Consider the following 25,025-nt stretch of genomic DNA (forward strand, 5'->3'; position numbering starts at 1 on the left):
CTCGTGTCTCTGCGTGTGCACGCATCTGTGCGTGTATCTGTGTGTATGTGCATGCATCTGGGTATATGTGTGTGTGTGTGTGTGTGTGTATGCATCTGTGTGTGTGTGTGCTTGTGTGTGTGTGTGTATATATGTGTGTGTGTCTGTGTGTGTGCATGTGTGTGTGTGTGTGTGTGCTTGTGTGTGTATATGTGTGTGCTTGTGTGTGTGTGTGTATATGTGTGTGTGTGCTTGTGTGTGTGGGTGTGTGTGTGCGTGTGTGTGTGTGCGTGTGTGTGCGTGTGCTTGTGTGTGTGCGCATCTGAGTGTGTGCTTGTGTGTGTGTGTGTGTGTGTGTGTATGCATCTGTGTGTGTGTGTGTGTGTGTGTGTGTATGCATCTGTGTGTGTGTGTGTGTGTGTGTGTGTGTGTGTGTGTCCTCTCAGTCACCCCGCTGCTCTGTGGCCCAGCCCTTGAGTAATGATGGGGTCAGTACGGGCTGCAGTCTGAGGCACAGGAAGCTTGGCGCGAGCCGGTCGATTATCTGCGGAAAGGGCCTCTTCATTTAGACGGCCGTATGGGCCCTATCGACCCGTCCTGGGATCAGCACCGACAGGCACAGCGAGGAGACGGCCACATCACAGATCCTGAGCCGTGTCCCGTCATCCTGTCACCCCACAGCAGACCGTTCTCAACCTCCCAGCCAATCAGTGAGGAGGGGGGCGGAGCCTCACAGCACAGACACAGCTACTGCTCCCAGCAGCCTGCGTTCTAAAATGGAGGGGAATCAACCGTGACCCAGTCCATGAATCAATCTGGGCCAGCGTTAATCTGACGGCCTGACACACAGGCCGTTAAAACGCAGTGCGTAAACTCCTGCTCTACATTTTATGGTTAAATCAACCCGCAGTCAAGCTGAGATGAGCATCTCACCGCTAAACCGCCCCTGCTTTCACGGTTACCGCCAAAACAGAACCCTGCGGACCGCAGCTCCGGAGGAGGACGGGAACTCCTGTAGACCTCCTGTAGTCTCAGATAAACAGGGCCATCCCAAAAAACACGAGGCAGCCCCCTCCACCCCTGCGTGACCGCGCTCCAGGAAGGAGAAATCCCGCCGCCTAAACTATTCACCGCACAGATCCCACATCCTCTCCTCTGCTGGTTCACAGACATGGCAGCGTAGCCTTCTCTTTCAGCCCCAGGGACCTGCATGAATCTGCAGTATTTTCTGCGCAGTCAGAGACATCGTTACGTCTGCGTTTTTTACCAGGACAACAATGATGCAGCAAGGTTCTCGTCTTACGCTGAGAAACAGCGCATCGCTGCAGGCTGAACGACGCCGCGTTCCCCAGACACCAGTACTGTCAGCAAGGGGACCCCAAACTTTATCAGTCAGCCTTCACTTCAGGGAATTTTCTTTTGTGTGTATGAGCGTGTGTGTGTGTACGCGCGTGTCGATGTCAGCTGGTGAGTGTGTTAGTCTGTATGTGTGTGTGTGTGTGTGTGTGTGTGTATGCGTGTGTGTGTGTGTGTATATGTGTGTATGAGCATACGCTTGCGTCTAAGAAACAGAATTCCTGCTTGCTACAGGACAGCTGATATGGGGAAAGTCATAATAAGGCAGAAGGATGTGGAGTATTTCCGGAAAGCTCTCCAAACCGGCGGAGCTGGAGCAGACTGCAGGCCAGCCAGCCAGGCCCACCCGCTCTGTGATGGACACACTGTGCAGTGACCACTCCATTAAACCCTCACACTGTGCAGTGACCACTCCATTAAACCCTCACACTGTGCAGTGACCACTCCATTAAACCCTCACACTGTGCAGTGACCACTCCATTAAACCCTCACACTGTGCAGTAACCACTCCATTAAACCCTCACTGTGTGCAGTAACCACTCCATTAAACCCTCACAGTGTGCAGTAACCACTCCATTAAACCCTCACACTGTGTGTAGTTACCACTCCATTAAACCCTCAGTGTGCAGTAACCACTCCATTAAACCCTCACAGTGTGCAGTAACCACTCCATTAAACCCTCACACTGTGTGTAGTTACCACTCCATTAAACCCTCAGTGTGCAGTAACCACTCCATTAAACCCTCAGTGTGCAGTAACCACTCCATTAAACCCTCACACTGTGCAGTAACCACTCCATTAAACCCTCACTGTGTGCAGTAACCACTCCATTAAACCCTCACACTGTGTGTAGTTACCACTCCATTAAACCCTCAGTGTGCAGTAACCACTCCATTAAACCCTCAGTGTGCAGTAACCACTCCATTAAACCCTCACACTGTGTGTAGTTACCACTCCATTAAACCCTCACAGTGTGCAGTAACCACTCCAGGCTGCAGCCTGAGTACTAACCCCATTAAGGGTCCCTCTCTACACAGGCTGCCCCACACTACTCCTTTCTGTTTTACACAAAAAGAAAGCAAAGTACTTAAGAGTCTTTCAGACTCTTATTAATATCACTTCTCTGTCGATACAGGAGTAAACAATTCAATCCAATTCAATTACGAGACCTTAAAACGGTAAATTCAGTCCTTGTTTCTGTTCATGTCATTTTTACGACCGGCAGGTGTCTCCATTGGCATGGCAGGTTTCTCTCTGCAGCCACTTATGTACAATACAGCCTGCAGGTTTCTCCACTCTGTGTACATCTGGTGGGTGTCTCCATCAGCTCTATATCTATGTAGTACTGGCAGAAATGAACGCTGCATTTAGGAACGGTTTTGATGATTAATGTAGTACTTTACAACAATTTCTCTCTTTGCACATTAATTAAATATGTAATAATTGTTACATCAAGAAAGAAATAAAAAATCCCTCATAACTTGTGTTAAACAAGCAATAATCATTCCTTCCATCTTCCTATATATATTATTCATACCTACAAAATTGAGCAGTCTAATGTATCTTGCTATTATAATCTGCTTTAACATGCATTTCTTTGCCAGTATTTTTCTACATAAAATAATAATATTCAGTTTTTCTGTTGGAGTGTATACTTTATTTAAAATGACTAATGGACACAAAATGTGGTTATCACTCGTGGTACAGCTCAGAATGGGCACAGATAAAAGTTTTAAGAGCACAAAAGTTCTTCTGTAAGCAGAGTTTCTGTAATTAGTGCCAGTTCCATACACGCTAGCACAATCTGCAGTGAGGTCCTGTGCCTCTGAATGAGTGAATGTCCTAGAGTCACACACCCAGGCCTTGGGCGTCCGCACATCTGTGCATCTCGGGCCCTCTCTGCATGGGCACGGCCTGCGATTGGGGAGTGATTTATGTGCACCTGCCCCAGGGGTGAGGGGGCCCCATGGCCCTGGTGACCCGGGGGGAGCCCTGCATTCCTAGCCCCGGGAGGGCGTGAGGGGGCAGAGGGACCTGCAGCACTGACCCAGATCGCAGGGCTGAGCTCCTAACCCCACTGCACTTCACCCCCTGTACCCCCTACTGCACGTGTGTGTGTCCGTATGTGCATGTATGAGAGTGTGTCTGCACATGTGTACATATGTCTGTGTGCGTGTGTGCATGTAGGAGTGTGTCTGAGCATGCGTGTGTGCGTGCGTGCGTGCGTGTATGTAGGAGTGTGTCTGAGCGTGTGTGTGTGTGTGTGTGTGTGTGTGTGTGTGCGCGCACATGTGAGAGAGATGTCAGCAGCAGTCTGACTGGGAGACGGAGCATAAGCTCTGTGTCTCTCCACTCTGAAGGACAGCACACACACACACACACACACACACACACACACACGACAGACTGCAACCCTTCACCCCCATATTATTCCTCCACCCTGCTTGCCCGACCTTTGACCTCGGCTGTGGGCAGCACGGAATTCTCGTTAAGTTTATCAGGTGATGAGGGAAACAGGAAGCTCAGGGTCTATGTCAGGGGCCCCGTGGACGGAGGGTCAGATGTCCCATGAATCCCCCAGAGACACTAGAAACACGGGCGCTTTCTGGAGTTACGCAACAGGAAGAACATCACTACTGGCTTCATGTCACCAGCCAAGGCCCCAGCAGAAATATGCAGCAATATCACAGTCTTTATGTGCTTTTCCAACTGCAGTATCTATACGTCTCATATGTCTTCATTGAAGAACAGATGTGTGGCACTGCACTTCAGGCAACAGGAGCACTGGTGATCATCAGTGCATTCTGGGTAATTATCATCTACACTACATGATTATTTGGGGGGGGGGGGCACACACAGTTCTTATGAGCTCAGCACTGAGCAGTGCACTGGAGATAATGTGGGTCTGGGATGTCCAGGGCATTGTATGTAATGAAAGCCGAGTTTGGGCAGTGCATTATGGGTACTGTGACCTCATGGGTTGAGCAGTGTATTGTGGGTAATGTTGCATTGTAGGTACTCACAGCGTCCTCATCAGCTCGGGGTTGGGCAGTGTATTGTGGGTAATGTTGCATTGTGGGTACTCACAGAGTCCTCATCAGCTCGGGGTTGGGCACGCAGCGCAGCCGGTGGGACAGCAGCTGGAAAGCCTGGCTCTGGGGCAGGAGCATGAGAAGCCCGTACAGAGCCTTGATCAGGTACGGGTTATTCTCCACATCCAGGAGCTGCAGCCTCAGGTCTGAGAGAGAGAGAGAGAAAGAGAGAGAGAGAGAGGCAGAGAGGGAGGGAGAGGGACAGAGAGAGAGGGAAAGAGAGGGACAGAGAGAGAGGGGGAGGGAGAGCGAGAGAGAGAGAGGGAGAGAGGGAGAGAGGGGGGAGAGAGAGGGACAGAGAGGGAGGGAGAGGGAGAGGGGGAAAGAGAGAGGGAGAGAGAGGGGGGAGAGAGGGGGAGGGAGAGACAGACAGCGAGAGAGAGGGATGGAGAGAGAGGGGGAGGGAGAGGGAGAGAGACAGCGAGAGAGAGGGAGGGAGAGAGAGAGAGAGAGAGGGAGGGAGAGAGGTTTTAAAAATGTACGTTATTAGACCTTTACTAAAACAGGATGGTCAGTTAAAACAAATTCTCATTTACAATGACGACCTGACACCTGCTAACAGCCAGCGGGCTAGAAACACATTACAGAAGGTCATCGTGTGACTTCTTAATTGCAAATAAAAGTACACAGTGTGTGGTAGTGACTTTTATCTCTTAAAACTCTTGCAGATGCTGCTATCCAAATTAGCATAGACACTGTGTGACCAGAGAACATTATTAGTCTTGAAATTCAGCTTCCCAATTACTCTGTGAAAATCGCAGTTCACTTTGAGTTCAATCTGTGCCTCGATGAATGCATAAATATATACAAATCATGCAGCGGAACTGCGACCATAGTTTGTGTGACCTTGGGGAAAATGTTTGTTTATGCAGGGAAAGTGAAAAGCTGTTGTGGGGATTTTGGATAAATATAGGGGCAGCCATCTTTCCCATGCTGACTTGACAGAATGCCTAAGAATAAATAATTATAATAGATATTTAGTCATAGCTGCTACCAATGTTTTTTTTGCATTCACTTTTCTTTTCACTGGCAGCTAGCCATGCAGATGGTCCCTTCTGACTTCCATCAGGAACCAAGCCCTCTGGAATCCTGGGATACCAGAATTCAGAGATATCAAAGCAATACGAGTGTGCGTGCATGGAAGTAAGCAGTCCGTAATCCGACTGGGCCGTTTTCAATGACATACAGCAATACGCTTTGCCACCATTCGTATTCGACAGGTGACCAAAAACAAAGATTTAAACGCAGCTGTGGCATCTTCCCTGCTAACTCACTGTTGCCCCTTAGAGGAAGCAACATCACAAACGAATGGGAGCACACAGAGACACTGAGTCCTGATAGGCTCTCAGAAGGCCTGCGCTGGCAGAGTTGTGTGAAAGGAAGTGACATCACAGTGGAATGGGGGCATACAGAGCGAGGCAGACTCCTGACTGGCTCTCAGAAGGCCTGCGCTGGCAGAGTTGTGTGAAAGGAAGTGACATCACAGTGGAATGGGGGCATACAGAGCGAGGCAGACTCCTGATTGGCTCTCAGAAGGCCTGCGAGTTGTGTGAAAGGCGAACACACAGAGGACACAGACGCTGGCTTCCCAGGGGGCCGAGAGGAACAGAGCCCAACACCTGCGCCTCACAGACTGCTTTACTGCACCGAGAGGAGTCACCTTCACCCGTCCCCCTGAGAGGAGCGTCTATACCCCTCCACTCACACCCCTCTCTCCCCCTCTCCATCCCTCATTCTCCCTCTCTCTATCCCTCACTCCCCCTCCATCCCTTACTCTCCCTCTCTTCTGCTCACACTTAATCCCTCACTCCCGCTTTCCTCTCCATCTTTCCTGTCTGTCGCCATTTCGTCTCCTTTCATTTTCCATGCGATTTGGCCGTTTCTGTTTCCACCTGCACGCCCCCCCTGTGTTTGGATTGTCTTCCTCTCTCCCCCAGGACTCGTTGGGTTGTGCAGGTTGTTTGTTTGAGGGGAGAAAAGCGCTGATGCAGCACAGCGATCTCCCAAACTAGAGCCCTACTGCCCCCACACCCCCCCATGGAGAATTTAGCCGCGCACAGCATGCCTCCTCTCAGACCGGGGACAGACGGGGAGGAGGGCGAGGTGTGGAGGGGAGAGGGCCAGACACCCTCTCCCTCACGCCCTCTCTCCGTCTCCATCCCCCTTTCTGCGGCTGAATGTAGGTCTGTGCTCGCCTACAGCCATCAGCAATCAGTTCTGCCCCAGTTACCCACACTGCTGATACCAGAGACCAAACGCACACACATACACACATACACATACATACATACACACATGCACACGCACACACACACACATACATACAGACACACACACACACACACAAACACACACACACATACATACAGACACACATGCACACGCACACACACACACACATACATACAGACACACACACACACACACAAACACACACACACATACATACAGACACACATGCACACACACACACACACAAACACACACACACATACATACAGACACACATGCACACACACACATGCACACATACACACAAACATACACACAAACACACATACATACAGATACACACACACATATACACACACGCAAACACACACGCAGACATACACGCAAACACACACATACACAAATACACGCCCATACAAATACACACACACAAACATACACACACAAACACACAGACACACACACACAAACACAAACACACATACATACATACACACGCCAATACAAATACACACCTACAAAAATACACAAACACACACACGCACAGACACACACATCTATACAAATACACACACACAGACAATATAGAATATACAGTATAACATTGAAATACGAACACAGATACACAGGGCATTAAAAGATACACCTTACCGGACACTTGCCTACAAAAACACGTTTTCTCAAATGCAGTTTTTGAAACACATTCAAGATCACCAGCATACAAGGACAAAAAAAGATAAAAAAAGGTTGTAACACAGGGAAGAACAGGGAGGCCACGATGCACCTGTGTAGAGCAGGAGTGTGTGTGTGTGTGTGTGTGTGTGTGTGTGTGTGTGTGTGTGTGTGTGTGTGTGTGTGCGCGGAACAGGGAGGCCATGATGCACCTGTGTAGAGCAGGTGTGTGTGTGTGTGTGTGTGTGTGGGGAACAGGGAGGCCATGATGCACCTGTGTAGAGCAGGAGAATGTGTGAGTGTGTGTGTGTGTGTGTGTGTGGGGAACAGGGAGGCCATGATGCACCTGTGTAGAGCAGGAGAATGTGTGAGTGTGTGAGTGTGTGTGTGTGTGTGTGTGTGTGTGTGTGTGAGTGTGTGTGTGTGTGTGTGTGGAACAGGGAGGCCATGATGCACCTGTGTAGAGCAGGAGAATGTGTGAGTGTGTGAGTGTGTGTGTGTGTGTGTGAGTGTGTGTGTGTGTGTGTGTGTGTGTGTGTGTGTGTGGAACAGGGAGGCCATGATGCACCTGTGTAGAGCAGGAGAATGTGTGAGTGTGTGAGTGTGTGTGTGTGTGTGTGTGTGTGTGTGTGTGTGAGTGTGTGTGTGTGTGTGTGTGTGGAACAGGGAGGCCATGATGCACCTGTGTAGAGCAGGAGAATGTGTGAGTGTGTGTGTGTGTGTGTGTGTGTGTGTGTGTGAGAGTGTGTGTGTGTGTGTGTGTGTGTGGAACAGGGAGGCCATGCTGCACCTGTGCAGAGCAGGAGAATGTGTGAGTGTGTGAGTGTGTGTGTGTGTGTGTGTGTGTGTGTGTGTGTGTGAGTGTGTGTGTGTGTGTGTGTGTGTGTGGAACAGGGAGGCCATGCTGCACCTGTGCAGAGCAGGAGAGTGTGGAGATGCAAGGGGCTTAGCTAGGGTAAGCTCCACTTTCTCAGGTTCTCTTCAACCCTTTAAACTCTTTTTCCATCGATGCTCATCACGACTCGCCGTCACGCCTCTGACCTGCGTGTGGAGCGGAGCTGCGTGCGACCCCGGTGCGTGTGGAGCGTGTCTGCGTGTGAGGCGGCAGTAAGAACACTGCGGACATCCTACGAGACGCCGTGCAGTCATGCGCTGTGATGTGTGTGAATTCAGCTGTGCGCTACAGCAGCTTTAGCACACGCTACCGCAGACTCAATGCGTTTCTCCACTAGCCCGACCACATGCTAACAGTCCTGCCCTGTCCTGTATCTGCATCTATTGGGCCCACATCAGAGACTGCAGAAAGAACATGGGCCTGTGTCTGTAAGGTCACCCAGACTTTCCATGGGCCTCTGAACAGCGTTTTGACACGTCAGAGGGGCAGTTTTCAGGAGCCGCCATTTTGTGCAAAACACAGCCAGAGACCCTTATATGGGCATGAGTCCCGGTTGTCCAGTAAGCGTGAGATATATACAGCACCTCGGCAGTGACGCAAACTCTCACTGCTTCATCCACAAGACATTACAATGCTTATCAAACACAATAACTCGGCACCTAGGGAGACATTAGTCAAAGAAAAGAACCTAATGCACCAACATAATGTTATGGGAAAAATTCATATTTTTACAGTTTTTACAAATGACTTGCATTGAAAGGGTGGTTGACCGGCCGATAAAGGAGCCAACCACAGTGGTGCTACTGAGCAGTGTCTCAAAAAGACTAGGAAGCCCGGTTTTGGCCGCTTGACCCACATTGGTCCAGAGAAGAGCGTGTGGGGTGGTTGGAAGAGGGGAGCAGGGGTGTAGGGGGTGAGCAGAGGGGGTTTTGGGGGGAGGAGTAGGGTCTGGAACAGGGGGTTAACTCACATGTGAAGATGGGGCTCTCGATGAGTTGCACCAGCTTGTCTACCTCCATCAGGAAGTCCACCGTCACTTCCAGGTCGCCGCTGATTGGCTGTCGTCAAGGAAACACAGCCAAACCGCCAGTGACAGAAGAGCTGCTGCATGGCCACACCCCACACTCCCACAGCTATACCCGCCCTTTCCCCTTTAATACCACTCCTATAAACCACTACAGCCCATCCCAACACCCACACACAGGCCCCGGCTAAAAATAAGAGCAGATGAAATGGATAAATGAGATACAGAGACAGGAGGATGAGCCTCCTCAGTCCCAAACAGGAAGGCCAAGCCACTCCTTTCCTGGGAAAAAAAGCGGCAAAAGTGCTGGAAAGGAAACCGTTCAAACCTTTGCCAAAGGGCTTTCACAAGACCAGGAAAAGTAAAAAAAGCAAGTAGTCATTTCCCCGGACAGGGCAGAACAGGACATTCCAGGCGCTGGTGATTCAGCAGAATCGGCTCATCCTCCAGGCTCTGACACAGCACCCCCTGCTGGTTTAGGGGCGCACCGTGCAGAACCCCAGGGCAGTGCAGAAACATCATTTTCACGCAACACCCATTTTCATAGCAGGGTGTTCACTGAAGCTCTAAGTATAGCACCTTTGCTCAAGCGCACAACCGCGCTGTGCGGCTGGGAAATCCAACCTGCCACTGCTGGTTTACAAGCCCTGTTCCCTAACCTTCATTATACGGGACTACATAAACATTCAATAACATTTTCTTTTTTTTTTTACCAGTCTTACCTGATCTCTCCCACCCAAACCCACATATGCATAATACAAGAGTGTTTGCATATCCAACTGCCAGATCATACATATCAAATGTCTCTTTTTATAATCTCCTAGTGGAGATTAAATATTCAATATTGTACTTAGAAGCACTCACACGCGCGCACGCACGCACGCACACACACACACGCGCACACACACACACGCGCGCACACACACACGCGCGCACACACACACACGCGCACACACACACACGCGCACACACACACGCGCACACACACACACACACACACAGATCCAACCACCAGACACACGTCCATACAATGCAGTCCTTATACATTTGGACAGTGACAAAATCCCTGTGGTTTAGGCTTTGTGCACCAGCACATTGGATTTGAAATGAAATAATATGAGGTTAAAATGTAACTGTCAGCTTTGAGAGAGGGAGAGAGAGCAGGGGGGATGTGCTGACATATACGAAGGGGAGACAGACCTGCGATTAAAATGAGGAAGAGCGAAGCAGTGAGAGATAGAGAGAGCAAGAAACAGAAAGACTGAGAGCTCAGAGTGGCAAGAAAATCTGCTGGCACAACTGAAGTGCAGCTCCTGAAATAAAACCGTAGAAGAAGGGTAGAAAGGAATGGGGCACTTTTACTCTGGTCTGTGATTGTGTTTGGGGGGGTGAAATCCCCATAATGAGCCAGCACTCTCATTTCAGTCTCAGGAGTCTCATTTTAACAGAAGAGACAAAAAAAGCTGAAATAGCCTGTGACCCTGTCCCTAGAAAACTACAATACTCAGCAACCCCATGTGTGACCCAGGCCCACTACCCACAAGCTGACAAAACAGGCTTTTTATACATATGGGTCCACCCCACCACCGAAATCTCCTCAAATAGACAGACAATCAGACAGTCTTGCAGAATGGACAAAAGCATGCTCACTCTCTCACTCTCTCTCTCACTCTCTCTCTCTCTCACTCTCTCTCTCACTCTCTCACTCTCTCTCTCTCACTCTCTCACAGACACAGACACAGACTCACAGACTCACAGACAGCCTGTGTCAGGGCAGGATGCTGTGTTTACAGGGCCGGGCTCACGAGGATCCTCACACAGGACACGTGTCTCGGCACTCGATACCTCATACGGACATGGACCCAGACTCACAAATATTCAGCGCACACACACACACACACACACACACACACACATCATTAGGCATAAATATATAAAAATGACATCACGCAAACAAACCACAATCGTAGTCTGGCTGCCTGTGGTTGAGTTCAGGCGGTTTTCCATCTGCACTGCAACACAACGACAGGAGATCCCAGAGATCCCAGCGCGGAGTTATGCAGGGCACAGGGGACCTTCACGTGACTGTCCTCCTATGCTCTAATGCCGTCCATGTGTAAAGGTCAGAGGTCACGGCCAGGGTCAGGGTCAGGGTCAGGGGTCAGCGCTGAACACTGGGGAACGGCGTGGGGAGTGCGTTCACCCGTCAGAGACCAGGTTTATACGCTCAGCTCAGGCACAGGGAGAGAGAGCACTCTTATAGGTGGCAGCCGGACGCGCAGAAACCGAAAACAGACCGTGAGAAGGATACAATTTCTGTATGAGGTCGTAGGCATGCCTGTAGTTCTGGGTTAGGAAGCAGAGGGACACGGTGGCCACCGGGTTATGACACCAGGAGCGGTACAGACAGCAGAACAGAGCACAGCTCTCCTATGGGACAGATATACACACCAATACACATTAAAACACACTCACACACACCAATACACATTAAAACACACACACACACACACACACACACACCAATACACATTAGAACACACTCACACACCAATACACATTAAAACACACTCATACACACACAAACCAATATACATTAAAACACACTCACACACACACACACACCAATACACATTAAAACACACTCACACACACCAATACACATTAAAAATACTCACACACACCAATACACATTAAAACACACTCACACACCAATACACATTAAAACACACTCACACACACCAATACACATTAAAACACACTCACACACACCAATACATATTAAAACACACACACACCAATACACATTCAAACACACTCACACCCACCAATACACATTAAAACACACACAAACACACACACCAATACACATTCAAACACACTCACACCCACCAATACACATTAAAACACACACAAACACACACACCAATACACATTAAAACACACTCACACACACCGATACACATTAAAACACACTCATACACACCAATACACATTAAAACACACACACACCAATACACATTAAAACACACTGATACACACCGATACACATTAAAACACACTCACAAACACCGATACACATTAAAACACACTCATACACACCAATACACATTAAAACACACACACACCAATACACATTAAAACACACTCATACACACCAATACACATTAAAACACACTCACACACACCAATACACATTAAAACACACTCACACACACCAATACACATTAAAACACACACACACACACACACACTAATATACACACTCACACAGCACTACTACGGGACAGATATAAATATCAACGCATATTAAAACACACACACACACACACACACACACACACACACACACACACACACACACACACACACACACACACACACACACACAGCTCTCCTATGGGACAGAAACTGGGTCAGAGATATACACACCAATGCACAATAAAACACACACACACACGCACGCACGCACGCACACACACACGCACGCACACACACACACACACACACACCAGACCTGGGATTGAAATACATTTCTGTGGGCGAATGATTTTGCCTGGTGCAACTGACCAGCAACTGAGAGTATTTCATAGGTTTCAATACATCAGACAAGCTGAGTGAAGTATAGAAAAGTATTTGACCCAGGACGGACACACACACACAGACACACAGATAGACACACACACACAGACACAGACACAGACACACACACACACTGACCTGTGTGCGCAGGTCCTTGAGCTGGTTGCGTAGCTGGAAGAGCTCGGCAGACGTGAGCAGGATGGTGTTGAGCGTCTGTACCATGGTGGAGGCAAACTTCAGGTCCTCCTCCTTCAGCAGGATGTCGGCCATGGAGTGGAAGATGTTCTCAGCATGCAGGAGCAGGCAGAGCTGCCTGGGGGAGCGAGAGGGAGAGGGAGAGAGGGAGAGAGAGAGGGGCAGGGGGGTCACCAAAGGGAGCCTCAGATAAAACAACGGGGAGACCCAACTCGCTACAGCAGAGCGGGAGATGGGACCTGTTGTTCCCTAATTGTTCCCTACACCCTAGCAAGACCACTCCGGTCTGCCAGCTCTGGTCGCCTTGTGGTTCCCTCTCTATGTGCACCTGGTGGTTGAGCTGCACGTTCACGCTCGTTTTCCGTTCTGGTTCCTCAGTGCTGGAATGACTTGCCTACCACTGTCAGGACAGGAGAATCCCTCCCCATGTTTTGACGCAGATTAAAAGCACACTGAAGGGAACAGAACCTGAACCTGAATCTGAATCGGTCTGAGCAGTACTGTCAGAAATTGGCCCTGGCAGTCAGTCAGCAAAAGACCAGAACTAGGGTGTAGGGAACACAGCATTTCAGTCAGACAAAGAAAGCGTTTTCATACCATGTCATCAATAAACCATGATGACGCAGCTTTAGAAAACTGTAGCAGCTAGAACTGCTTTGGATCTATCAATTGGTGCATGATCCCAGTTGCCCTAAAGGAACAGGAACTATAAAGACCCAATTTAGCAAACCAAAATAGAAGCAAACAGGGCAAATGTGCTTTGGCTTGGTTTTACAACTGATCACATTCTCAGAAGTAAACATGCCCCAGGATTACATCCCAATTTCCCAAACGGAGAAAATGACTGTGGAATTCTGCAAGCACAATGCAACCGAGACGTTTAGATTTGAAAGAGGCATAAAGACCACGGAAAGGAGCAGCAGAGAGAGGGAGAGGCAGGGAAAGAGAGAGGCACAGGCCCCACAGTAACACACAAACTTGACCCAGTGCTCGAGGTTAAAACATAAATGCTAATGTTGTGCCCCTGCTCGATTGCCCCATCTTTCTGAGGCAGACGACCACAGCCCAATCGCATTCAAGCATTGGTGGTTCAGTGGTAGAATTCTCGCCTGCCACGCGGGAGGCCCGGGTTCGATTCCCGGCCAATGCAGAATCACCTTTTCTCCCCTCCCCCGATGTTCTTTTACGCCTCTGTCATGCCCAGGGACATAGCCGCCTGGCAAGAGAACTTAAGTCTTATGTCCCTCTCATTCCCACTCTTAAGACAACAGAAGGTACAGAAAAACTTTCACATGTTGGTATTGAAATTCTACTGCAAAAAGGAGTTACTGACAGGTGAAACAGGAAACAGATGCCAAAGGGAAAAATGGTGAGAGAGAGGACGAGTCTGCAAGTGTAGAGTTCCTCTGAAGACAGATAGAGGCACTGTCTGCAGGCAAACACCAGCCAACTGCAGCCAGTGCCTCAGCACGTTAAAATGCTGATGTGGCATTCCTGTCAGACTGTAAATTTTTCAGAAACGCGACGGCGGAGAAGAACCGGCTCAGCATTGGTGGTTCAGTGGTAGAATTCTCGCCTGCCACGCGGGAGGCCCGGGTTCGATTCCCGGCCAATGCAGCGCAAGCTTTTTTTTCCCTGATCCACAGCGATGTTGTCATCCCCCAGAAAGTATCTTTTCTCCCAGTTCGAACTGTGACTGCAGATACAAGTTGAATTCAAAGAACCAGTTGGAATCACAGTCGTACACAGTGGGGGGAATGTCTCAAAGGGAGGCCAGTCACAACAGCAGTCCGCTGTCTGAAGATCAGGAGCAAAGGATAAGGAGAGAACAAGAAGTGGCACAAAATAAATACTTAAGTCTTCTTAAGATAAGATAACATACAAGATATACTTAATTAAACCCCTTGGGATAGTTTGCCCTCTGCATTTGACCCATCCTAGTTACTTAGGAGCAGTGGGTAGCCACAGTGTAGTGCCCAGGGACCAACTCCAGTTCTGAGGCCAGTGCCTCGGTCAAGGAAAACGGCAGGAGCACAGCTAACCGGACCTTGGGCTCCATTTTGAGTCAGAATCGGAGTCTGAATCAGAGTCTTTCATTCCAAACAAGCAAATACAATTTGGACTTAAAAACAGAAGAGGACATATGCTGTATATCTTCTCTTCACTGAATAGATACACTTTATTGAGAACCAGCTTTTGGCAAACGTAACGGGACAACGGGAACTTGCATGGCTGGTTTGCCAAAATAGCAGTTGCCAACCCACGGCTTAACTGATATTTTAACTGGAGATATGCAGTGTTGGAGAGGTATTAGATGAAGGGATTTGGCACAGTCATGGTGTCTTGTTTAATTGGCAGTGGCAAAAGCCTCCAAATTCAAGCCCTTCTCCGCTTACTGGAGATGCATTGCGCCATTAACATATTTTGCAGACGTCTGGTTTTTACAGGATAACTGGCAAAACTATTCAAACGCAGAAAAAACTATTAACTGTCACACTCGCTGCAATATGTCACAACATGTGTGCAGTTATACCAATTATAAATGTAATAATGCATGTCACATGACTGCAGAGAGTGTATGAGAATTGGGTTGTCAGCAGACTTGGGTAACGCTTTATTTTACAACCAGATAATGACCTAGTATTTACAGGGTAAATATACAGCTACATGTGTTATTAGGTAACAATCTTGATTTTAATGTTAAGTACTGTGAAACAAAGTTAGTAAGTAGCATATGTGCTAGGTATGTAAATACGTTTCGCAGCACAATCAAAATAGCTACCTCATAAGTACCTGGTATTTGAGCTGTAAAATAAAGCATTACTGAGACCTGCATGACTGTTGCCTATAATGACAGCTAACACCTATAATGACAGCTAACACCTATAATGACAGCATTCACAATGCACTGGGGAAAGCCACCCGCTACATCACATCTCAGTTTGTGCAGCAGTCATTCCATGCCCCCTCATCGCTGCACGCGGTCTAGCCGCGATCCTCCAATAGAAACTCCCGTCAACAGTTCGCCTATTCTCCCAGGCAGATAGGAACAGCATGCATAGAGATGCTGGTGTCCTTACACAGGTGCCTGGTGAGGGAGGGAGGGGGAGAGAGAGAGAGAGAGAGAGAGAAAGGGAGAGAGAGGGAACGAGGGAGGGAGGAAGAGAGGAAAAGAGGGAGAAGGCTGCTGGTACATCCTGTACTTTCAGAGTGAATCGGGTGAACAGCGAGGACAGGGATAGTTGTGCTAATCATACCCGCATGCCGACACGTTCTTGCACACATACAGGCTCCCCGCTCCCTCCTACACGACACGCGTGACACACGCGTGTAGGCGGCTGTCCCAAAACGGAAGCCCTTCAGTCTGAGGCGGAGGGACGGTTTCCGTCTGATCACGGGATGAGCTCTTCCACAGAAAACACGTCACTCCAAAGCCCAGGGCCGAGAAAATCGCTCCATCCGTGCCAGTCCAGTGATACTGAAACCGTGTCTGCAGTGTGAGGTGTGATACAGGGCTGTCTGTGGAGCTGCAGACAGCCTGGCTCCCATGCATACACAAACATACCACAACACAGGCTCACATACATTCAGAAACACAAGCACACACACATGCACATGCGTACGCACAGGCTCATATACATACACAAACACAGGCACACACATGCACATACAAACAGACACAGGCTCATACCATTGCTCGCACGCACGCACGCACGCACGCACGCACACACACACACACTAGTCAATAGCCCTGATCCAGTGGCGCCATCTATCACTCAGACCCCCAGAATCCCAAGGCAGCCATTATGGCCTCCGTTCCCCTGCCTCAGAAATGCCATCAGTCTCCTGCAGCTCCGACCTGGGCCGGCAGGCCAGAGCAATCGCCAGCCGCTGTCAAGATCAGACACCCTCGCTGTCACCATGGGAACAACCATCACGACCGACAGACCAAACTGACATCTGCGCATTTTACTACTGCTACGGTAGGGTACAAGGTCCCACGCAATCTCAAACTTGTACTTATGTTTTATTTATTTATTTTGAATCACCCGAATACCAGCCATTTCCAGCTTACATTGTAATCGCATCCAGATCACACTTGATACCATTTCCTTCCAGCAGGCAAACAGCAGAAGTATCCGTTTGCCGCCAAACGAAATCACAGAAACGTAACATCCTCAGTTTTCCACAACCGAGGGCATCTTTAACAGCATGAAGAGATGAAGTGGGCCATAACCGTCACACACAGGGAAGGCTGCAGTGAGTGCTCGCTCATTAATGCTGGGGTTATAGATCCTCCCCACAGGAGAAAAACCACCAGAAGCCTTCCCCACACAGAACCTTTACAGGTCAGCTTTGAGAAAAAGTCTTGTGACTTTATTGCGACACTGCGATAGATTGCGTCCCCTATGCATGTCTACGCAAAGGAACTAGGTTTTGTTTTCTCAACGATACGAAGCGGGACGTGAACCAGCAAACCTCTGGTTAAAAGCCCACCCATGAGCACAGCAGGAATTCCCAACACACTAGTACTTTTTACATCTCACAAGGATTTCTGCAATCTGCTAATGCGAGGAAATCACGTTGTTCCAGGGCACAAACACAACGACCTCCGTGACCTTTGGATGCAGATTTTCAGTCTTGCAAACGCGGCAGCCCAGTGAAAATCTCTCTTGGAGGAAGGGGATGAGACGAACCTTCGTCCTAATCCACCCAACACTTCAACGTCACATCGATATCAGTCATGGAGATTGATATTACGTTGATTAACGGGGAAGAAATTATATGCAGAATATATACATATATAAACAATAAACAATATTTTTACATTAGTACAGAACACTGATCTATTAAAGCAAAAAGCGTGGTTGGGGGAACGCCGTCCTGCCTCATACAGCTGTAGGTGTTAAAGGGGTCTGCGCCCGTCCTCAGAGCACTACAGGAGCGCTGTGTGAACTCGTCCGACACCGAGCTAAAAACAGCACCTCTGCCGTGAACCTGCTTTATAACCCCAGGGGCTTACCCAATAAAAACCAAAATCAAATTTTTAAAAGTTCCACTTCTGGTCGTAAAACATCCAATTAAATCTCTCATTAACAGTCCGAGCTCTGGTTTCAGACGGAAAACCTTGAGGCGTAACCTTGACGACGGCGGGCTCCATCAGGAAGAGAGCGGAAAGAGCCGGCAGGGAGGGAGGTCCCGCTGGCCAATAGGAAGGAAGAAAAACTTCCCTCCGTCGTCTGTGCAGGGTGAAATTAACTGCCAAGGAGCCCCCCCGCCGCCCCTCCCGACAGGAAAAAAACACAAAAAATAAACAGTACATGCCTGAATCCTCATCACACAAACCTTAGAGTAAGAGAGGACAGAGTTTCTTTTAAGCTGAAAGGGCATTATTACATTATTCGTAATTTTATACCTTATTTACCCTTATTGTTTGGCACTACAGAGTGGAGCTCTGTACTTTCCAAACCAAAGAAACAGCAGTTGTGGTTATAAGCCACAGCCACAACTGAACCAGGTCCAAGAGGCAGCCGCTAAGTAAAATAATATCCACACTGACCAGGACATGCACCCCGAGAGGGAAAATATTTACTCATATCCTGCAGGGAGCAGTGGGACGGTCCACGCACAGAAGTCGAGTCCTCTTCTGCATGGTTACGGGGTGTATTTAAATTAATCTGCCCTTGGGTGTGGGGCAGTTGCCCCTGTTCTGATTGGATTTCGAGGTTGACTGCAATGTCATTGTGACAAAGCCAGCCTGCAGATTCAATCACACAGAGGCCCTGACTGCTCAGGTAGCGGCACACGCCACAGAATAAGGAAAAAAAACTTCCCCTGTGCATTCTCACTCCACATTCTGTTTATTTTACACACAAAACAATTGACACTGCTGCCCAGCAAATGAGGACAAAAATTTGGCAGCCATTGCAGTAGTATAATGTCTGTGTCTGTGTGCGTGCGTGTGTGTGCCTGTAAGGTGCCTGAGCACAGAAGGGCACAGAGGGGTAATGGGGGGGGGGGGGGGCAGGTAGAGAGGGGCAGTGCAGCTGGGGGCATTGGCCTGGTTTTCCCTGCTCTGCTGCTCCACTGACCTCCACTGTACAGACACAGGCCCGAGGAGGGAGAGGGAGAGGGAGAGGGAGAGGGAGGGAGGGAGGGAGGGAGAGAGAGAGAGAGAGAGAGAGAGAGAGAGAGAGAGAGAGAGAGAGAGAGAGAGAGAGAGAGAGAAGAAGAGATGGATAAGGGAGAGACAGCGATACGGCTGACAGAAGCAGACACACTATATACCTAGCATTATAAGACTCTATGGGGAGGCACACATATTCAGCCGGCAAGTGAATTGCAGTGAGACAGGCAGCTAGTTGCTAATAGAGGTCAGGCAGCTCTATTGGGTAAAATGTGTCTCATGTAAACTGACATCGAAGAAGTAAGGGAACAATGACCCCTACTGGATATTACCCGTACAACAAGAGTGAGAGTGAGGTCTGTCCCTTTAAGAAGTGAGAGGGAAAGAGGTCTGTCCCTTTGAGTAGTGAGAGGGAAAGAGGTCTATCCCTTTGAGTAGTGAGAGGGAAAGAGGTCTATCCCTTTGAGGGAGGGAGGTCTGTCCCTTTAAGAAGTGAGAGGGAAAGAGGTCTGTCCCTTTAAGACGTGAGAGGGAGGGAGGTCTGTCCCTTTAAGACGTGAGAGGGAGGGAGGTCTGTCCCTTTAAGACGTGAGAGGGAGGGAGGTCTGTCCCTTTAAGACGTGAGAGGGAGGGAGGTCTGTCCCTTTAAGACGTGAGAGGGAGGGAGGTCTGTCCCTTTAAGAAGTGAGAGGGAAAGAGGTCAGTCCCTTTACGACGTGGGTGAGGGCTGTCTTTTTAAGACAGGAGGCCTGTGCTTGCGCTCATTCCCAGAATACTTGGCAGCTCCCCGTCCCACTACAGGAGGACAACATGTAATCCCCAACTTCAGTGCTAAAATCTCCAAAAAACTAAGGGGGGAGGAGGATGGAAAACATGTACTGAATTTATTGTTCCCGTTCAAGAGCTTTTTAAAAATACGAAAACAAACCTGTGGTTTTTCTCTGCTCTAACCAACCCACCCCATCCCATTTCTGTTCAAAAGCAATCCAAACTCAAGCACAAAACATTCTTATGCAGACCTGTTTACAATTCCCCTTACCCATCGGCACTGTGGGACCACTTCCAGAGGAGAGCTTCTCTCCCCACAAAATGACATTTTTAAAGGAATTCTCAAAATAGGAACTGTGTCCAAAAAACCAGACAGACCAAAAAAGGCGTTAGGGTCAAGGAGGAGAAGGTGGGGTGGGGTGGTGGGGGAGCAGCAGAGTTGCCATGACGACCCCCCCAGAGGACAGTATACACAGTCCTGTCGCTCTACCTGATGATGTCGTCTCTTGTGCAAAGCCCACAGTGTGACACATGGGCCCAAGCTGATAATGAAGCCACTTGCTAAAGAAAACACCTGCAGCACACCGCTGATGTAATTACACATCCACAAGAGCACCTGTCCCAGGGTGATGAAGTCAGCACCCGCCCCAGCCAAATGAAATAACCTGTCCAGGGGTGATGTCAGCACCAGCCACAACATGATCAGTGGCACCTGCCCCAATGTAATGATGTAAAGCCCTGTCCCTGCTGATGATGTAAGGTCCTGTCCCTGCCTGATGATGTATGGTCCTGTCCCTGCCTGATGATGTAAGACCCTGCCCCTACCCGATGATGCAAAGCTCTGTCCCTACCTGATGATGTAAAGCTCCATCCCTATCTATAAGCCCTGTCCCTAGCTGATGATGCAAAGCCCAGTTCCTACCTGATGATGTAAGACCCTGTCCCTACCTGATGTAAGGCTCTGTCCCTATCTGATGATGTAAGACCCTGTCCCTACCCCGATGATGCAAAGCCCTGTCCCTACCTGATGATGCAAAGCCCAGTCCCTACCTGATGATGCAAAGCCCAGTCCCTACCTGATGATGCAAAGCCCAGTCCCTATCTGATGATGTAAGGCTCTGTCCCTACCTGATGGTGCAAAGCCCTGTCCTCACCTGATGATGAAAGCAGCTGTCCCTACTTGATGATGTAAGACCCAGTCCCTGCCTGATGACGCAAAGCCCTGTCCCTACCCGATGATGTAAGACCCTGTCCCTACCTGATGTAAGGCTCTGTCCCTATCTGATGATGTAAGACCCTGTCCCTACCTGATGTAAGGCTCTGTCCCTATCTGATGGTGCAAAGCCCAGTCCCTACCTGATGATGTAAAGCCCAGTCCCTACCTGATGATGTAAAGCCCAGTCCCTACCTGATGATGTACAGTCCAGTCCCTACCTGATGATGTACAGTCCAGTCCCTACCTGATGATGTAAAGCCCAGTCCCTACCTGATGATGTAAAGCCTTGCCCCTACCTGATGATGAAGGCACCCCTGTTCTCCAGGAGCTTCCCCTCCAGGCTGAAACGCTTGAGCAGGTTGATCATGAACTTGTAGAAGTAGGAATTCATGCTTGGGGTGGAGGGGGAGGAGTCAGCTGCCTTTGAACCTGGAGAACAAAGAGAAGGACAAGCGTCAATCACAGTGAAGCCCTGTGCCCCATAAGACATCTGTACAGACTATAATTGTATGTCCCTTCATAACCGAACATCATTTCACTTTACAAATATGTTATTGCACAAAAAAAAGTACTTGTTTAAAACATTCAAAACCTCATAGGGTGGCACACCACAAAGTGCCAAAATGTTTTTATCCCATATAATACAGATGTAGACAAGCTACGTTCCTATTGCTTCAGCTGGCCGGGCAGGTCTGTACGGAGCTGCGCCTAGCACTGATAATAGTAATAATAATAATTTGTTATTTAGGTGACGCTTTTATTCAAAACGACGAACAGTTGATGAGACTAAGCAGGGGACAATCCCTGCTGGAGCAATGCAGGGTTAAGGGCCTAGCTCAATAGCTGCGTGGATCATATCGTGGCTACACCGGGGCTTGAACCACAAACCTTCCGGGTCTCAGTCTCATGCACCGTAGCCACTAGGCTACAGGCTGCCCCTAAGAAGACCAATCCCTCAGGCACACTGGCTCAGTCATCCACCCCCAACTACTCCTGCTAAAGGGGGGAGACTGAAGCCTTAAAAATCCCAGCAACCATAGCCTGCTGGAATTCGGGGGAGGGGGGACATTTTCAGGGGGGGGACAAAAGAAGTGGAAGGTTTCCATTCAGGGGGTGAACAGAACCCTTCTTTCTGGGTCAGAGGCGCAGAGATGAGAGATTTGGATTCGGGCCCGGTCGGCACAGAGGGCGAGAGACAAGCAACAGGAAACACCAGAGCCCTGTCTTCTGCCTCAGCCAATCAGAGGGAGAGATGGAGAAGGGCTGAAATAGCCCAGTTAAACTGTATGGTGGGTATCAGCCAGCCTGGCCAAACATAAGCTTCCCTTATCACTGTTGGTTAAGTGCACAAACGATCAGAGCGACACTGATCTTGACCTGAACTGACAGTCTGTTATTACGCCAGATCACAGGCAAAGCTTCGCCCCCCCAACTGAGCATGTGCAGATGAAGCGATGACACCCACAGATTCTGACCAATCAGAGTGAAGTCCTTCTGGAGGCAGACAGTATGGATGCAGCAGAAGCTGCAGCCACCCACAGGTGAGAAAGAGAAACAATCAGTTCACATGGAGGAGAAAAAAAGGGGGGAATATTATTCTAAAAAGTACATGTTGAAATCTGCTGATCTTGTCACTGTGGTGAGTAATAAAATGTCTATTGACAGAGCAGCACACCTCTAGGGGAAATAGATGAATGTTTCTTAAGAATTGCTTTTACAGAACGTGTTTATGTAAAGATGTAAAATGGCAGCCTGGCAGGTTTTAGTGAAAGGTGACACTTTTTTGAAGTGACAGGGAGGAAACGACAGCAGATTTCCTTTCTCAAGATGGCGGAGACAAGGAGCTCTTAATCCCGCCACCCAGGACCTCACAGCTGTGCGCCAGCGCGAGTCCACTCTAGGTGAGCTGCCTGTTCCAGGGAGGGGACGGGTTCAAGGCCCCACCGGTAATACCAGTGCTATCAGAACCATCGCTGAACTATTGCTGAGGATTCCGCAGCAATGGTCCAGACCCCTTCTCCAATCCGGTCTGCCCCACCCATACCTCTAACGCCACCCCTGACCTCAGTTTAGAACAGACAGCACCATTTACAGGGCGTCTGATTTTGATACAGACCGCGAAGGAGGAATAAACGCTGTATTTGTATGCTACACAGACATTAAAATAGTTGGCTTGGGACAGGGGAGTGTAGCCCACAAGCTATGGCTTTTACAGAGGGGAAAACTTTGGTTCACTTGGACATCTGCTCCAGGGAGTCACCCACCCCCCTGCCGGGCTGCCCTGCCTGACCCACAGGAACAGGCCGTTTTTCCTTCATACAACTGCTTTCACCATCAGAGAGAGGACGAAGGGGGGCGGGGTTTCCCCCGTCCCCTCCATTTTCCACTCTCTCTTTCCCCCTCTCTCTCTCCCTCTCCCTTCCACCTCAGTGAATTGGCGAGCAACACTACCCCTTTTTTTCAAGGGGAACAACATGTCCGCTCATTTCCATGACGATGACTGCAGCATAAACACACTCACACGCGCACACACACACACACACACACACATACATACACACAAGTGCGTTGCCATGACAACTGCTTAGAAGGGAGAGACCATCATCAGCATGCACCACCACATTTACAGCAACATCCCTCTCCCTCTCTTTCTCTGGCATTCCTTCTCTCCATCTCTCATTCCCTCCCTCTCTCTCATTCCATCTCTCCCTTCCACTCCCTCCCTCCATCTCATTCTCTCTTTCTCTCTCATTTCCTCTCCCCCTCACATTCCCTCTCCCTTCCTCTCCCTCATTCCCACCATCTCTCATTCCCTCTCCCTTCCTCTCTCATTCCCTCTCTTCCTCTCATTCCCTCTCTCCCTTCCTCTTTCCCTCTCTCTGCCTTCCTCTATCCATCCCACTCTCATTTCCTCCCTTCCTCTCATTGCCTGTGTCTATCTCCCTCTCTCTATCCCTCCCTCCCTCTCTCAGGCTCAGTGCCAGTCACACCCCCCCCCCCCCCCCCCCCATTGGCTGTGAAACGATTATGGTTTTATGGTTTTCCATGCGTCTCCCTCCAGCCCAAGTCAGGAGAAGGGGGGAGCTGTGACATCACAGACAGAGACACAGAGGTTCCGCTGTGGCACCATGTTCAGGGAACGGGCTGTGTACCCGAGAGGCTGCGGGTTTTACTCCCAGCTGGAGCACAGTAAAGCACCCAGCCGCACAGAGGGTATGTTTGTGTGTGTGATTCACTCAGGATGAGAGTGTTGGGTAATGCAGTGGAAGGTAATGTAATGTCCACGCCTGCCTGCTCCCATTCATATGCACTCCACAGAGCCAGGGGGAGGCTACTGAAAATGGCTGCCCACTTCCTGTTTTCTTTTCTCCTCTGTCTCTTTCTTGTTCTCTCTCACAACACACTCTCCCTTTCTCACAAACACACACACCCCATCTCTTTACAACAGTCACTCTCAAACACACTCTCTCACTCTCACTCTCACTCTCACACAGCTCCCCAAAGGCTCGTAACCACCCAGTACTGGGGAAATGTGAAGCATAAATCCAGGCTTTGGAAGGGAGAAGGGGTGGGGGGTGTAAACAGGAAATGTCCACTGAGATGACTGAGCCAGCGTAGGCCAGCTGCTGTGAGTGTAAAAGTGTGTGTTTGTGCGTGTGTGTGTGTGCGTGTGTGTGCGTGTGTACGGAGTGCGTGTGTACAGAATGTGTTTGTATGTATGTGGAGGAGCATGTATGTGTGTATGTGGGTGCATGAAAGTGTTTGTGTGGGTGTGCATGCGAGTGTGTGTAGGTGTGAATGTGAGTGTGTGTGTGTGTAGGTGTATATGTGTGTGTGTGTGTATGTGAGTGTGTGTGTGTGTGTGTGTGTGTGTGTGTGTGTGTGTG

General features: G+C 49.3%; 1 protein-coding gene and 2 non-coding genes across 3 annotated transcripts in view; 2 read left to right on the forward strand and 1 right to left on the reverse strand.

The window, feature by feature from the left end:
• Window positions 1-25,025, reverse strand: part of vac14 (vac14 homolog (S. cerevisiae)) — a 74,392-nt gene that overhangs the window by 2,486 nt on the left and 46,881 nt on the right. The window contains exons 14-18 of the mRNA XM_061247053.1: window positions 21,435-21,567; window positions 12,971-13,145; window positions 11,562-11,680; window positions 9,197-9,276; window positions 4,423-4,573 (exon numbers count right to left, since the gene is read on the reverse strand). Coding sequence (XP_061103037.1) covers window positions 4,423-4,573; window positions 9,197-9,276; window positions 11,562-11,680; window positions 12,971-13,145; window positions 21,435-21,567 — 658 coding nt within the window. The remainder of the gene's footprint in view (window positions 1-4,422; window positions 4,574-9,196; window positions 9,277-11,561; window positions 11,681-12,970; window positions 13,146-21,434; window positions 21,568-25,025) is intronic.
• On the forward strand, window positions 14,107-14,177 carry trnag-gcc (transfer RNA glycine (anticodon GCC)). Its single transcript has one exon. It is a non-coding gene; the product is annotated as a tRNA-Gly (tRNA).
• Window positions 14,574-14,644, forward strand: trnag-gcc (transfer RNA glycine (anticodon GCC)). Its single transcript has one exon. It is a non-coding gene; the product is annotated as a tRNA-Gly (tRNA).

Source organism: Conger conger, chromosome 6 (genome assembly GCF_963514075.1).
Source record: "Conger conger chromosome 6, fConCon1.1, whole genome shotgun sequence".
Classification (NCBI taxonomy): Eukaryota; Metazoa; Chordata; class Actinopteri; order Anguilliformes; family Congridae; genus Conger; species Conger conger.